The sequence below is a fragment of the Dendropsophus ebraccatus genome, chromosome 9 (genome assembly GCF_027789765.1).
Source record: "Dendropsophus ebraccatus isolate aDenEbr1 chromosome 9, aDenEbr1.pat, whole genome shotgun sequence".
Classification (NCBI taxonomy): domain Eukaryota; kingdom Metazoa; phylum Chordata; class Amphibia; order Anura; family Hylidae; genus Dendropsophus; species Dendropsophus ebraccatus.
This window is the reverse complement of record NC_091462.1, coordinates 101,773,377-101,789,935: the sequence shown is the minus strand read 5'-3', so window position 1 is coordinate 101,789,935 and position 16,559 is coordinate 101,773,377. Positions and strand designations below refer to the sequence as shown.

The following is a 16,559-nucleotide window of genomic DNA, read 5'->3' as shown; positions in this document are numbered from 1 at the left end:
AGTGCCCCCCACAAGAGCCCCAGTAACAGCACCCCTATAACATTGCCAGCAGCAGTACCCCGCACAGAGCCAGCATACCCAATCCCCCGTAGTCTTGCACTGCCAGCCTTGTGTCTGTAGACTATAGCAGGCCCATGTAATGGACTGTGCCGCCTCCCGCATGGTGACTGTCATACTGTGTCCTTGCATCGCCCTTGATGAATATGTATGTATAATATATCCTGTATACTATGTGTGATGTGCGTCCATCCCCATAGGGGGTACAGAATATGCTCTTATTAATGTTCCCCTCCCCCCACTCATCAGAAGAGCAGAGGGGGATGAGATACATACATTACCGTCCCCTGGTAGGAAATTGGCCACCACAAACCTTCCTTGTTATCACCCAGCTTTCCCAGACTCCTGTATACCAGCTCTGGCCGTACACTCATATATAATACACTGATGGCTATTGTTACCTAGTTGGGCCTATATGCCATTCTGGCTTTCTCTAGCCTCTGTAGCAGCCATATTAGACATCACCCAGCTTTCCCAAACTCCTGAATGACAGCTTTGGCTATTAATAATCCCTATTTAGCTGATATAACTTATTTGTTGTACTTGCAGTTCAAGGCTGAGATTGCGGGCCCCTGTCTGCTGGTAGCCGCCCATCGGGACAACGCCGTGACCTGTTTCCACTCGCTAATGGCCAGGTAAGCGCCAGAGGATTCCTGTCAGAGGAAAAAAAACTCTGGAGAATAATTAGCTAAGGAAATGGTGTGAATAATTTATTGCAGCCACATTGATCTGCGCTGGCTGCTCGGACATGGAACCTCCAAGCGAGGAGCAGATCGGAGAAGCCTGCGGCCGCCAGCCGCTCTGATATAGCTCCGGTTGGCGTCACAGAGTTCAGATATTTCTGTAGACGACTTTTTCTTTTCTATACGTTTTTAAAACATCTCGGCATAAGATATAGGTCAGCGGGGTTTAGATGCTTCCCGTACTTCAAAGCGGGCGCATTCTTATGTATTATGACTGTAGGAAGCCGCCGCTCACTTTCATCATTCGCTGCAAGTCTGGGTTACCCACAAGACGACCTGACGAGATGCCGGGCCGGGCCTGGGGGACTTCCCTCACATAAAACTGCCGAAATTAAAAAATGGTATGACGACTTACAATGTAATGTATTAGAACAACGATTATTAAATGGAATTAAATTCGTTCACACCGCTACTCCTAGCACAAAACTGAGAGAGCTCCACTTCCGACTGTTAAACAAAGCAATATATGCTTTTAATCTCTCTTATACTCAACACCTAGAAGGTTATTTACAACACTGTCCTAAATGTGCTAAATCTAAAGCTGATCTCTTTCACTGTGTATGGCTGTGTCCCCATGTTCACTTATTTTGGAAATTGATAGAATCTTTTCTAACAAACACTTGGGGCACGTCTTTGCCTTTTGATCCAATCTGTTATTTGTTCCACGACGTGACGGAAGGAGGTGAGGCTCTCTCAGCCACAAAGACTATTCCTCCCGGAGTTCACCTTACTCTATTGTTAGCTCTTAAATGCCTATTAAATCATTGGCTCAAGTCTACATCCCCTACAATACCAGAGTTGGTTAATAATCTCAAAGAAACACTACATTGGGAAATGATTGATACCCTACGTAGTAATGAAAAGTTTACGATTTCTTTCATGAAAAAATGGAAACTTTTTATAGTGAATGTTCTGTCTACAGAAGAAAGAAACTCTGTTATGCAACAATTTTCCAATACAACTTGGTATCACAAAGCAATGGTTGCAGGTACCCTGGGAGTACTTACCTGTACTTGATATAAAGTATAGTATGATACAATATTACTTCAATTGTATGTTAGAGCAATAATTGGTTGCTTTGTCTGTTTTAATGATTTGTTATATTTATTTATATAATTTTATATAAGTCTACTGACTTATCATAGTTTATCTATTTTATGATTGTTCTTATCACTTTGTATTTATGTATAACTTCAATAAAATATTGTAAAAAAAAAAAAAAAAAAAAAAAAAACTGCCGAGGGATGCCCAACCTATGAGGAGGAAACTGTGTGCTGATAACCTCCATAGTGTCAAGGCAAATGGCTGACAAGATGGACGACACACTGTGAGAATCACACTCGCCTGCTGTGGTGGTGCTTAGTCAGGCTTTTTAAAGGGGTATTCCCATCTCAGCTTGTTATCTCCACTCATTGTCTGAAACTTTTGCTGGCTGATAGAGAATAAACGGAGCATGGTGGCTATGCAGGTGCGGGTGCACTCTATTCATTCTGTGGACAGGTACGGGTGCACTCTATTCATTCAGTGGACAGGTACGGGTGCACTCTATTCATTCAGTGGACAGGTATGGGTGCACTCTATTCATTCTGTGGACAGGTACGGGTGCACTCTATTCATTCTGTGGACAGGTACGGGTGCACTCTATTCATTCAGTGGACAGGTACGGGTGCACTCTATTCATTCTGTGGACAGGTACGGGTGCACTCTATTCATTCTGTGGACAGGTACGGGTGCACTCTATTCATTCTGTGGACAGGTACGGGTGCACTCTATTCATTCTGTGGACAGGTACGGGTGCACTCTATTCATTCTGTGGACAGGTACGGGTGCACTCTATTCATTCAGTGGACAGGTACGGGTGCACTCTATTCATTCAGTGGACAGGTACGGGTGCACTCTATTCATTCAGTGGACAGGTACGGGTGCACTCTATTCATTCAGTGGACAGGTACGGGTGCACTCTATTCATTCTTTTGACAGGTACAGGTGCACTCTATTCATTCTGTGGACAGGTACGGGTGCACTCTATTCATTCTTTTGACAGGTACAGGTGCACTCTATTCATTCTGTGGACAGGTGCGGGTGCACTCTATTCATTCTGGGGACAGGTACGGGTGCACTCTATTCATTCTGTGGACAGGTACGGGTGCACTCTATTCATTCTGTGGACAGGTACGGGTGCACTCTATTCATTCTGTGGAAAGGTACGGGTGCACTCTATTCATTCTGTGGACAGTTGTGTCTCCATTTGTGGGATTTGGAAGGAGTCCCAGTGGTCGGACCCCGACCAGTCAGCTTTTTACATTACATGGGCCTATGGCTGTATCCATGTTTTGCAGGACTCTCTAGGGCTGCATCCAACTTCTTTAGACACCGGTATTCAAAATTGAATGATTGGACTTGAGCATGCTGGACTGAATCTCTACTTGTTCTCCCTTATTCTATCGCCAGGGGATAACTAACTTACTGTAGATGGGAATACCCCTTTAATAAAACTATTGCTGTCGTTAGAAAAAAAACTTTTTTCAGAACTTTTGATCAGTCTAGGTCTTAGGGGGAGATTTATCAAAGGGTGTAAAATTTAGACTGGTGCAAACTGGCCACAGCAACCAATCACAGCTCAGCTTCCAGCTCTGGTGAAAGGAAAGCTGAGCTGTGATTGGTTGCTGGGGGAAGTTTGCACCAGTCTAAATTTTACACCCTTTGATAAATCTCCCCCTTAGTGTTCAGCCCCCCACCAATCTCTCGATATAGCTGGAAGAAGCACCTGATTTTGTGCTTCACTCCCCAGACTTCCATTATAGGTCTATAGAGCTCATCTTGTGGAGGTCTGAACACTCTGAACAACCCCAGCTGATTAAATCTTTTACATTTCCGTCTTTACGGTCAGGAAACGCTAATCGTGAATCCTTTCAGGAGGCTTTAGGAAGCCATCAGTATCTCCTGACTGCAAACATGAAGGAGGGAAAAAAAACATACTCACCTGTTGCAGGAGTGCCCTCCTTCGGCTTCTCCCCCCCCCCTGTCCTCAGGCATCGTGAGCACACAAGTGATGTCACTAGTGTACCGCAACACTGGGGGGGGGGGGGGGGGGAGAGCGGCCTCTTGTGGCTGGAGGTAAAATGCTGCATCCGGCAATGGCTCCTGGCCCTTTCAAACACAGCGCTGTATTTAACTGTATGTGCTCCTGATTAGGAATGCATACAGTTAAAGAGCCAGCACCCGCAGGCTTCTAAAGCTGCCTGGATATAGCTGTAGGCCATAGGCTATAGCCATGTTTTTCTAGACTCCCCAGGGCTGCATCCAACTTCTTCAGCCACCAGTATTGAAATGGCGCACAGCTGTGTTCCGGTGACCCTGAACGTGCTCAAGTTTTGCTCATCTGTACTCTGTACCCTCTACTGCTTGACACAGGTCAGTATATTCTGCAGATTATTGCACCACTGACCTCGTTGTTCTGTGCCCTCTACGGTAGTAACATATTCACAAACAAGCATACTGAGTGTTTCATAGTAGGAGAGAGCAGGGTCCTCCAGCAGCACAGAGGATATAAGGAGAGCAGTGCTAAGAAATATACTGCTAGTAATAGAATGATGATTGAGGTGGCGGAGCTGTACCTCGCCTGCACTGAGCACATGTAGGACAATCCCCCCGGCTCCCTTGTTTGTCGGCACAGAGTTATAGATGAGGCTTTCAGCCTGTACCCTCTGCCTGACTTTCAGTGCATCTGCCAGCTCGCTCTCACTGCCAGATGTGGTGATCAGCTTGAAAACAAACATTTTTGGGAGTATGGAGAGAAGAATGTATGACATCAGCAGCCCTGATACATGATGTCATTGCACTGCCTTTGCTGGTCATCTATATCAATGATGCAGCCATTATATTGTGCCAACTGCCGCGGCCTTCTACAGAAAATGGCAATGGCTCCCCGCTCTGCCATAGTATTCAACTGTATCCACGTCCATACAGTAGATGGATGCTGCCAGGGGGGCAATGGGATCTTTGCTGTAGACCCCTGTGTCCTTTGTGTATGGTAGGGGTAGGGAACCTTGGCTCTCCAGCTGTTGCAAAACTACAACTCCCATCATCCCAGCTAAAGCTTTGGCTGTCCAGGCATGATGGGAGTTGTAGTTTTGCAACAGCTGGAGAGCCAAGGTTCCCTACCCCTGTTGTATTGGAATGATGAGCATCATTGACATTCATTGAACTAAAGCCGGCCTAGTATGGAAATTTTTTGTCTAAAATATATTATAAAATAAAATATATATGTAATATACATCGCCCCCTAGTATAAAATTTTTATCTTGCCATGGGGTGAACAGTATGTATATGGTCTATGACCACCGCAGGTAGGGGTTAAACTGCAGCATGGCAATGAAGGGGGACATGAAGGGAGGATTTGGGAGATTGAAGCCGGGACAGTTCAGTATCCTCTGATGGATTACGCTTCGGTAAAATCCGTTTATAGAAGGCTTTTGTCACAGATTAGATGGCGTGTCAGGCTTTCCATGACTTAAGAGATGTCCATAGAAAGACACCTTAACATGTCGCCAAGGGCCCCCCCCCCCCGACCGTATGTTACCTAATGTGTCCAGGTGAGGCTGAGTATGGTTCAATGGGCTATCACTGAGGCATCGTCAGGTTAAATCCTAGTGGTTCATGCTCTGTTGATCCAGAAGAAGGCAGACACAAAATCCCTAAGAATATTGCTCATGTTGTCACTTTTTGGGTTCACTGACTGATCTTTACTGATCATAGACTACGTGCGGTATTTGGCACCTTGTTATTGTCTCCTTGGGCAGTAGTGCCGCCTTAGTGGTGGGCAGGATGTCTCCTCAGGTCACCTCTTCAAGAAGCTGTAAGTGTAGAGAACATTGTGGTAATGCCTGTCACTACTAATACTACAGAGATTGCTGGTAGCAGCTGAGGTGAACCTTGTTGAGTCTTCATCCCTGGTGTGAGGACTTCAGGTCCTACAGCTAATCGGGAGGGGCGTCAGGAGTTATGAAAATAAGACATCAAGTTATGAGGCCGGATAACCCCTTTAAATCCTGTAAGGTGTGAGTTGCGGCCTCCATGGATGGTACAGCAGATCCCATAGATCAGTGATTTTCAACCTTTTTTGAGCCGCGGCACACTTTTTATACTTAAAAAATCCCGGGGCACACCACCAACCAAAATGGCACAAAATGACACTAAAACAGTACATATTATACATATAGTTAATAATATAGATTCTAAATGTATTTATACTCACTCATTGTGAAACCTGGGCCTGTTTTCTTCTCCCCCCTGTGCTTTTCTCCTGTGCTTCTCTCCACCATACTTCTCCCCCCTGTGCTTCTCTTCTGTGCTTCTCTCCCCCATGTTTCTCTCCTATGCTTCTCTCCACCATACTTCTCCCCCCTACTTCTCTCCTGTGCTTCTCTCCACCATACTTCTCCCCCCTACTTCTCTCCTGTGCTTCTCTCCACCATACTTCTCCCCCTACTCCTCTCCTGTCCTTCTCTCCACCATACTTCTCCCCCCTGCTTCTCTCCTGTGCTTCTCTCCACCATACTTCTCTCCCCCCTGCTTCTCTCCTGTGCTTCTCTCCACCATACTTCTCCCCCCTGCTTCTCTCCTGTGCTTCTCTCCACCATACTTCTCCCCCCTGCTTCTCTCCTGTGCTTCTCTCCACCATACTTCTCTCCCCCCTGCTTCTCTCCTGTGCTTCTCTCCACCATACTTCTCTCCCCCCTGCTTCTCTCCACCATACTTCTCCCCCCTACTTCTCTCCTGTGCTTCTCTCCACCATACTTCTCCCCCTACTCCTCTCCTGTGCTTCTCTCCACCATACTTCTCCCCCCTGCTTCTCTCCTGTGCTTCTCTCCACCATACTTCTCTCCCCCCTGCTTCTCTCCTGTGCTTCTCTCCACCATACTTCTCTCCCCCCTGCTTCTCTCCACCATACTTCTCCCCCCTACTTCTCTCCTGTGCTTCTCTCCACCATACTTCTCCCCTCTGCTTCTCTCCTGTGCTTCTCTCCCCCATGCTTCTCTCCTGTGCTTCTCTCCCCCATGCTTCTCTCCTGTGCTTCTCTCCACCATACTTCTCTCCCCATGCTTCTCTCCCCCATGCTTCTCTCCTGTGCTTCTCTCCACCATACTTCTCTCCCCCTGCTTCACTCCACCAAACTTCTCTCCCCCCCTGCTTCTCTCCCCCATCCCTATGTTTCTCTCCCCCCTGCTTCTCTTCCCTGTTCTCCCCCATCCCCATGTTTCTCTCCCCTATCCCCAGGTTTCTCTCCCCCATGCTTCTCTCCCTGTCTCCCCCCCCCCTGTTTCTCCCCCATGCTTCTCTCCCCCATCCCCAGGTTTCTCTCCCCCATTGTTTGATCCTGTTTCTCTCCCCCCCTTCCTCCTCACCTCCTCCGAGATGGTCGCCGCTGCTGTCCGCCTCACCTACTGGCCGCCCATAGCGCCCGGACGTGCTCCTCCAATCAGCGGAGACCGGGTTGATTGGATGCGTGCATCACGGCCCGCCGCAGCGCACCACGCTCCCGGTCTCCGCTGATTGGATAGTAGGAAGAGCATGTCCGGGTGCTACAGACGGCCAGTAGGTGAGGCGGACAGCAGCAGCGGGGCGATCTGCAGGGGCACCATAGTTTGGGGAACTTTCCCCGCGGCACACCCGACCATGTGTCGCGGCACACTGGTTGAAAATCACTGCCATAGATGATCCATCAGATCTTGGCCAATGTTGAACAATGTTTGCACCATGGCCCCGGGGCATTATCCGCTGCCATTTCGAGGTCCTGCTGCCATGATGGAGGGACTTGGTGTGTACAATGGTTAGGTAGTCGATGTCACAGTAACATCCACATGATGCCAGGACACAAACAATAATCCATAATCCATCCCGGTGCCATCTCTTCTCTAGATAAGATCTAACATGATCAGTCATGTGTCCACTGTGACCACTTTTGGTGGACAGGGATCAGTATGAGCTCTGACTGATCTGCAGCTACACCGCCCCATACCCAGCAAGCTGCCATGTCCTGTGGGATCTGACTCCTTCCTAACATAGTCAGTGGGAACTCTTTCAGCAGTTTGCTTTACAGTTGATCTTCTGTGAGGTCGGACCACTCTTTAGGGTCCTATTACATGGCCCGTTTAATTGTTACCGATGTCCTTGCAGCCCTTGTTTAAACACCATACATTACCTAAACATGTTGCAGGTCTTCTCCTGCTCTCCTTCTTCCTCCCGGTCCTGTGTGCAGCAGAAGCTTCGGAGCGGCCTGTCTGAGCTGACAGACCGCTCAGCCAATCACTGGCGGCGGCGGTCCCGGCCAGTGATTGGCTGAGCGCACTGTCAGCTAAGATGTGTCACCACATAATCAATGTTAATCACATCATCTGGTTTTAATATTATGGCTGATTGGTGTATATGTCAACACTTGGTTTCTTAGATCAAGATGAACCAGTTTGGGTCCCTAGTGCCCAACAATATGGGGCCAGCATCATTTTTGTCCCCAGGCCTGTCCCTGGGGCAGCAGCCATGTGCACTCATACATATCTGTATACCGGCACACACGTGTGTATGTGACAACGCCATAGGCTTCTGCTTCAGGAGGCAGCAGGGAGCAGCCTGTGTGACAGGAGGCTGTGTCAGTCCCAGCGGGGAGCTGTGTTGATTTCTTCCTCTCTCTCAGAAGGAGGGAGGGGGTGACAGGAGCGTCTGAGATGCCCCCCCCCCCCTCGGCTCTCTTAGCTCTTATCTCTGATGTTCCAGCACCGCTATCCTCAGAACCGTGAGTTATAGCCAGCTGCACAAGAAAACTAGGCCAGACGGAGTTTAAAACAGACTATTGAAATCATGCAAAACCCCAGCAAAGGGATTTTGCTTGGCAGCACAGTGTTCCGGTTACCTCCATGAAAACCTCTTCTTCAGCAAGTTATTCGGCGGGTGTTTAGGGCCCGGATTGTTTTTACTTACTGTTCAGAAACCTGACCACACTGAGAATACAGGTTGGTTTGTATATAGGATATAAGTGATGAAGTGGAGGTCCAGTAACACGGTGCTCGTCTAGTCCTTAGGGGCCTATTCTACGGAGTGATAATCGGCAAATCTGCTCGATTCGGCCGATTATCGCTCCGTGGAATAGAGACACTGATCAGCTGATGATCTTGTTATTGGCTGATCGTTTATTTAGGTTCAAGCCTAAAATCATCGGGCACCAACGGCACATCACTGCGTGGAATAGCGATGTGGAGCGGGCGACTGACGATCTCACAAGCACCATGCTTTATCTAAACATGTTGCAGGGCTTCTCCTGCACTCCTCCTTCCTCCCGGCCCCGCGCAGCAGCAGCTTCAGTGCAGCATGTCTTAGCTGACAGACCGCTCAGCCAATCACTGGCCAGGACCGCCGTGGCCAGTAATTGGCTGAGTGGTCTGTCAGCTCAGACAGGCCGCACTGAAGCTGCTCCTGCGCTTGGGAACGGGAGGAAGAAGGAGCGCAGGAGAAGACCTGCAACATGTGTAGGTAATGTATGGTGTTTAAACAAGGGCTGCAAGGACATCGGTAACGATGTCCCTGCAGCCCTCGCTAAATGATTATCGGGCCGTGTAATAGGCCCAATAAACGAGCGCAGATCTATCATTGGCCCATGGAATAGGACCCTTACATACAAGGCCTGGTCTCAGAGGTCCACATCATCATCAGGCTTTGGGTTAACTCACTTTGTAATGTGTTCAGCTCTTAGGAGAACTATTGAAGATACAGCGGTGCCTTGGATTACGAGCATATTTCCTTCCAGGACCGTGCTTGTAATCCAAATCCACTCTTAAACCAAAGCAAATTTTCCCATAAGAAATCATTGATATGCAGACAATTGGTTCCACACCCCAAAAATAATGATTTATTATTCTGAATAACGTGTAAAACTGATGAAACAAACATTTATAAGCAGCTGAAGGGCAGTAAAGGCAGTAAGGGCATAAACCTAGAGTGAAAACAGGTGGGTGTGTACTCGAGCGCTGACAGATGGGATCACCTGAATATCCCAATAGTAGTACCAGCAAAAAACAAAGTAATTGTACCTGTTCCGCACATGAGATATATAGAATGTGGAATAGACTGTTGAAAAAGCCCTACACTATGGCCGTATAACCAGTACTAACCTCCAGGTAGATGTTCTATCCAGGTTGAGGTTTGTCAGGTAATCCACTGCCTGTATCCCCTTTGGGATAGTGGGAAAAGAAGCTAGCAATCCTCACTCCAGGCGGTGTAGTGATTGTTGAAGAGAGTTGCAGTCTGTTTGCTCCAATTGAAATATCCTCTTTACAAGGGACGCGCTCCAGCCGGTAGCGTGTGCAACACTTGCACTGTAAAAGTCTTTTGCTGGGTAGTGTGACGTCACAAACTACTGAAGCTGATGGGAGACAAAACACCTCGACATGTTTCGGAGGATCCCCCCTCCTTTCTCAAGAGTCTTGAGTGTATACTTACCTTCAATGGCCTCTCCCATCATTTCCCCCTTCTGTTTAGGTCACTTTGCCACTTTTATGATGCCTGTCTTCAAATATATTCCGTAGAATATGCAGCTACCATCTAGGACACCTACCTTCTATCACTCCTTCATATTAGGGCACCCTTTAAAATAGACAGCTACTATATGGGACTTCTATCTTCTATGGCAGCTACAATTTAGGATTACCTACCTCCTACGACTTCTTAAATGGATACTCCTGTCTGTCTACAAATTCCCAAAGAAAACCTCTCCTGCTCTGGACAGTTCCTGTCACAGACAGAGGTGGCAGCAGAGAGCACTGTGTCAGACTGGAAAGAGCACACCACTTCCTGCAGGACATACAGCAGCTGATAAGTTCTGGGCGCACTTAAGAATTTTAAATAGAAGTAGATTAACAAACTATATAACTTTTTGACACCTGTTGATTTAAAAGAAAAAGCATACCTCTGTTGCTATTCAGCAGTAGGTACCTTTGTATTTACACAAGGGGCAGCTGTCCAGAGCTTTATGCGTAGTGAAAATGAGATAGAAGCCTTGATTTACCTTTAAGGAACAGTGTGAATCATCTTCAGCAGGCAGACAATAGCTTGCAGGTAGAAAATTCAATTTTGCTCAGGCTCTCTCTATCCAGCACATAGCATATGCTAAGCCCCGCACCCAATTCCTGTGCTTTCTTCTAGTAATTTGTAGAGACAGATTTTCCCTAACAACAGGCAGTGGACAGCAGATTGCAGAGAAGGGAGACACAAAAACTTTAGACTATTTATTTGGGGGTAAGAAGTCATTAAGTAAATGAAGGGATTTATTATTATATGAGGAATCGTATTTGCCATCACAGAGAGGGAAGTTGTTTGTCTTGACCATATAACAGTAGTCACCTATCTATGTTTATATACTGCCCGTTATAGCTTTGTCTTTAGTTATTATGTTTAATCCTATATTTTCCTTGTTGCAGCCACAATCTGCAGAAAGAGCAGAAGCGTACAGCGTTCATCCTGAGCCCTGAGAGCCAGCGGCAGGTACGTCCTGTATACACGTCCCCAGAAGGCAGCATTGTCTGATAATGTGATGACACATACACAACGTACACAAACCAGATGCCGGGGAGGAGGTGGTGGAGAATTGCATTTATATTGTTGATTTCATTTAGCAGAAGTGAATTACATTCTTTCTGGGGCCTTTGGGACTTGTGAGATAAGAGGAGGATGTGCTGACGCTGGATTATATTCTCCATCATTTCCCTGTACGCTCTCTGTCCCATCCTCATGCCTCCCATCCTCCTATTTTCTCTTTCCCCTTTAGGCCGTTGGGATGATCAGCTGCTTTTTTGATTCACTGACCCCTGACAGCATTCACCGAATCGTGCCTCAAGTCTCCTGAGAAGAGGAGCTGCAATTTCACAGATTCCTTCATCGGGCCTCAATGACGAGGCTCAATGTCACCCTGAGAGCCTTAAAGGGGATATTCTTATAGAACTTAACCCTTTGAACTTCATCTTGCCTGTTCCCTCTATAGGGGATGAAACAAGACTTGTTCTCCGAAGAGGAGACTCAGCTGCTCTATGAACTTATAGAAGTTAAAGGGGAACTCTAGAGATTTTTCATTTTGCTTATACATTACTTTAATTAGTTATATAACTTAATATAAAGTAATTCAAATAAATACTTTTTTTTTATTTCACCACTTCCGTTAAGACGACTCTGTACCCACAATCTAACCCCCCCCCCCCAAAAAAAAAAAACAACAAAACACATACCTTTTAACCCAAGATCTGTCCTGGGGTCTGTTCAGCAGGTGATGCAGTTATTGTCCTAAAAAACAACTTTTAATCTTGCAGCCCTGTGTCAAATTGGCGTGGCCTAGAGTGTCTATGCCCTAGGCCTGCACCGCCTCTCTGTCCTTCTTCCCCGCCCTCTTCATCATTAGGAACTTCCCTGGGCAGGATTTCTCCTATTCATCACTTGTCTAAACACTGGACAGGTGCCTTAACTATCCAGCACATGTGCAGTGTTCAGACAAGTGATGATTACGAGAAATCCTGCCAGGGGCATTCCTAATGATAAAGAGGGCGAGGAGGGGGCAAGGAGAGGTGGTGCAGGCCTAGAGCACAGACACTCTAGGCCACGCCAATTTAACAAAGGGCTTTAAAAAGTAAAAGTTGTTTTTTAGGACAATAACTGCATCACCTGCCGAATGGACCCCAGGACAGATCTTGGAAGTGGTTTGGAGGGGGCAGATTGTTTGTACAGAGTCACTTTGAGTGACGGAAGTAAGGGGTGACACAGGCCATTCTGCTGCCACCAACATTCTTGTCGGGAAATGCATATAAGAATATACAGTACACAAGGGGAGAAGGGGACCCTGCTTTATAGGGCTGTACTGTAGCACCTGATCAGAGCAGGTGATCAGAACTGCAAGGCTTAGATAACCCTGCAGTCCCCGACATGAATGTTGGTGGCAGCAGAGGGGGTCGTGTCGCTCCTTACTGCTGCCACTCAATGGAAGTGGTTAAATAAACAAGAGTATATATATAAGAGCAATACAACTTTATTAAGGCAATATCTGAGCAAAAAAAAAACTATGGCTCTCTGACTGTTACAAATATACAACTCTCAGCATGCCCTGTCCGAGCATGAGTGGGGTTGTAGTTTTGGATCAACCAGAGAGCCACAGAGTGGGGAACACTGCTCTAAGACATTCCAGTTTGGAAGTCACAGTATTTAGGGCTACATGGCAACTTTGCAATGGGGGTTGTGCAACCCAAGATCGCCCTGCCACAGGTATAACACTGATGCCTAAAAGTGGAAAGAAATCCATCCGGGAAAGACAGTCACTTATGGATCACAACATGGCCCCATTCACTGACCTTAGCTGCTGCTTAGCGTGATCCACACAGTATGACACAGTGACCCCTGTTACTGCAGCCACAGTCTGTAATATACTCAGTAATAAAGCTCAGTTGCTTTCCTAAGAACTCTCAGTATTCTATTCTGAGAATTGCAACTTTCTCCTTTAGGTTGCGCTCTTTAATCCGTATACTGCTCCTATTGAGGTCAAAAAGCCACTTAAAGAGAAAGCAGGAGCTGGAATATTTTTGCAAAACTACAATGCCCTTTAGGCCTAGACAGCCAATGTCCAGGCATGATGAGAATTGTAGTTTTGCACCAGCTGGGGGGTCTCAGATTCCCCATTTAGGCTCTAGAGCACAGATGTCAAACTGTGAGCCTCAAGCTGTTTCTAAACTACAATTCCCATCATTCCTGGACAGATAAAGCTTTGGCTATGCGGGCATGATGGGAATTGTAGTTTTGCAACAGCTGGGTGGGCGCGAGTTTGTCATCTGTGCTGTAAAGGATGCATTTGTGGGTTTCCTTTAGAGGGGTACTCCAGAAAGAATATTTCTCTTTAATATCAACTGGTGTCAGAAATTTATATAGATTTGTAATTTACTTCTATTTAAAAATCTCAAGTCTTCCAGTACTTATCAGTTGCTGTAGGTCCTGCAGGAAGTGGTGTATTCTCTCCAGTCTGACACAGTGCTCACTCCTGCCACCTCTGTCTACGTCAGGAACTGTCCAGAGCAGGAGAGGTTTTCTATGGGGATTTTCTACTACTCGGGACAGTTCCTGACATGGACAGAGGTGGCAGCAGAGAGCACTGTGTCATACTGGAAAGAATACACCACTTCCTGCAGGACATACAGTAGCCAATAAGTACTGGAAGATTTAAGATTTTTAAATAGAAGTAAATTACAAATCTTTATAACTTTCTAAAACCAGTTTATTTGAAAGAAAAATAATTTCACTGGATAACCCCTTTAAGGCCATGAGTGCTAAGACCAAAGAACCATTTAGAATAGATGCCATGCATACCAGGGATTACAGAAATAAGCCATAAAAGACCCATTAGGGTCTACTCTTAAAAGGAGAAGTCCAGCGAAATTTTGTATTAAAGTATTGTATTACCCCCCAAAAGTTATACAAATCACCAATATACACTTATTACGGGAAATGCTTATAAAGTGCTTTTTTCCCTGCACTTACTACTACATCAAGGCTTCACTTCCTGGATAACATGGTGATGTCACTTCCTGGATAACATGGTGATGTCACTTCCTGGATAACATGGTGATGTCACTTCCTGGATAACATGGTGATGTCACTTTCTGGATAACATGGTGATGTCACTTTCTGGATAACATGGTGATGTCACTTTCTGGATAACATGGTGATGTCACTTCCTGGATAACATGGTGATGTCACTTCCTGGATAAAATGGTGATGTCACTTCCTGGATAAAATGGTGATGTCACGACCCGACTCCCAGAGCTGTGCAGGCTGTGGCTGCTGGAGAGGATGATGGTAGAGAGATGCTCAGTGTCCCTCCAGTGCCCTGTGTCCCTCAGTGTCCTCCTGCCATCATCCTCTCCAGCAGCCACAGCCCGCACAGCTCTGGGAGTCAAGGCATGACATCACCATGGTATCCAGGAAGTGACATCACCATGGTATCCAGGAAGTGACATCACCATGGTATCCAGGAAGTGACATCACCATGTTATTCAGGCAGTGACTTCACTATGTTATGCAGGAAGTGACATCACCATGTTATGCAGGAAGTGAATCCTTGATGCAGTAGTAAGTGCAGGGAAAAAAGCATGTTATAAGCATTTCCCGTAATAAGAGTATATTGGGGATTTGTATAACTTTGGGGTCAATACAAAACTTTAATAAAAAAAATTTCTCTGGACTTCTTTATGTTTTCTATAGAACCCCCCGGTTAGGAGGAAGCCATGTATTCTGCTTTTGGTTTTTCCAGCAGTTAAGCTATATAAAGTTGGGTTTGAATTGCAATACATCCTAAGTATTTGTCGGCATCCTGTTGAAAAGATGTGCCAACATATACTGCGGTGTACTGGCAGCTGGATTGTGACTCGTTTATTTAGTGGGACTCAAATGTGGGGTCTTCTGCACTATTCAGTAATATGTTATATTTATTTTTATGGGTAAAATAAACCTGGGCTTACAGTGTCACTAGTGTCTGTGTTTTCTTCACCTCAATGGAAGTAGCCAGAATACCTGCAAAGTAGCGTCCCTAGGAAGCAGCGATGTATACCCTGCACTGATCCCATAGAATCACAGTGTCATTCTAACCAATAATATGGCCGACATCCTGTCCTGATTTATTTCTTATAATAGCTTTAATGTGTGTGTATTCTCTCTAGTGCGACACAGTGCTCTCTGCTGCCACCTCTGTCCATGTCAGGAACTGTCCAGAGCAATAACAAATCCCCATAGAAAACCTCTCCTGCCCTTGACCTTTCCTGACATGGACAGAGGTGGCAGCAGAGAGCACTGTGTCAGACTACAGAGAATACATCACTTTCTGCAAGAAATACAGTAACTGATAAGTACTGGAAGACTTGAGATTTTTAAATTGAAGTGGATTACACATTTATATAACTTGATTTGAAGAATATTTTTTCTCTGGAGTCTCCCTTTAAAATTTAATCTGTATGCAGTAAGCCCCACAGCCTCCCCTAGTGGCGGCAGCAGGTAGCCAGAATTTTATCATTTACCTCTGTGTCTAGCACCTTTTAACCTAGGGTTCTCCAACAAGTAGGTCTCCAGTGGTTGCAAGACTACAACTCCCAGCATGACCAGGACATGCTGGGAGTGATAGTTTTGCAACAGCTGGAGGTCACTCCTGTAACCTAATGCTCATCTGACTATTCTACCCAAGCATTTTAGCCCAGTTAATATGGGCTGTGTTTCCCTTTAAGCCACCATATTTGCAAAGTAGAGGTTTTATTCTATGAGTGCTTTGTGATCTGCTGCCTGCCTTCATGTCAGCCTCTTACCATCTGTCAGTGATTTTGGATAAAGCTCCGTGACACAAGGCTGGAGAATGTCTCAAATGTCTCCGCAGATGCAACTTCCATCTTCATATAAAATACGTGTTTTCCATCCAAGCGGGCATCTGTGGCACAGAACTCAGTATACCTTACCCTGCGTAGAATTGTAAACAAGCATGGCCGCTAGGATTATGGGTTCTTTTAACTACTCTGTGCCAAACATGGGAAACTATACCCCAAATTAGTAACATATATTCTCCTTAAAGGGCCAGTATCACCTGCTTTCTGGAACAACATATGGCATAGAGCTGAATTTACCGTATTAGTTTAATGCATTGCTTGTCATTAGGCTTTTTTTCTACTGTGCTGGTAGGAATACTACACCGGACCACCA

At 46.1% G+C, this 16,559-nt stretch overlaps 1 protein-coding gene across 6 annotated transcripts in view; it reads left to right on the top strand.

The window, feature by feature from the left end:
* LOC138801358 (dynein axonemal assembly factor 8-like) overlaps nt 1-12,087 on the top strand; it is a 78,914-nt gene extending 66,827 nt beyond the window's left edge. For 4 of the 6 annotated variants that reach the window (XM_069984092.1, XM_069984090.1, XM_069984089.1 and 1 more), the window contains exons 29-31: nt 607-692; nt 11,270-11,333; nt 11,617-12,086. In XM_069984092.1, the coding sequence (XP_069840193.1) occupies nt 607-692; nt 11,270-11,333; nt 11,617-11,694 (228 nt within the window). In that variant the 3' untranslated portion in view covers nt 11,695-12,086. Of the gene's footprint in view, nt 1-606; nt 693-11,269; nt 11,334-11,616 lie in introns of all 6 variants that reach the window. The other 2 variants (XM_069984093.1, XM_069984094.1) reach the window with 1 other exon arrangement.
* The last annotated feature ends 4,472 nt before the right edge of the window (nt 12,088-16,559 follow it).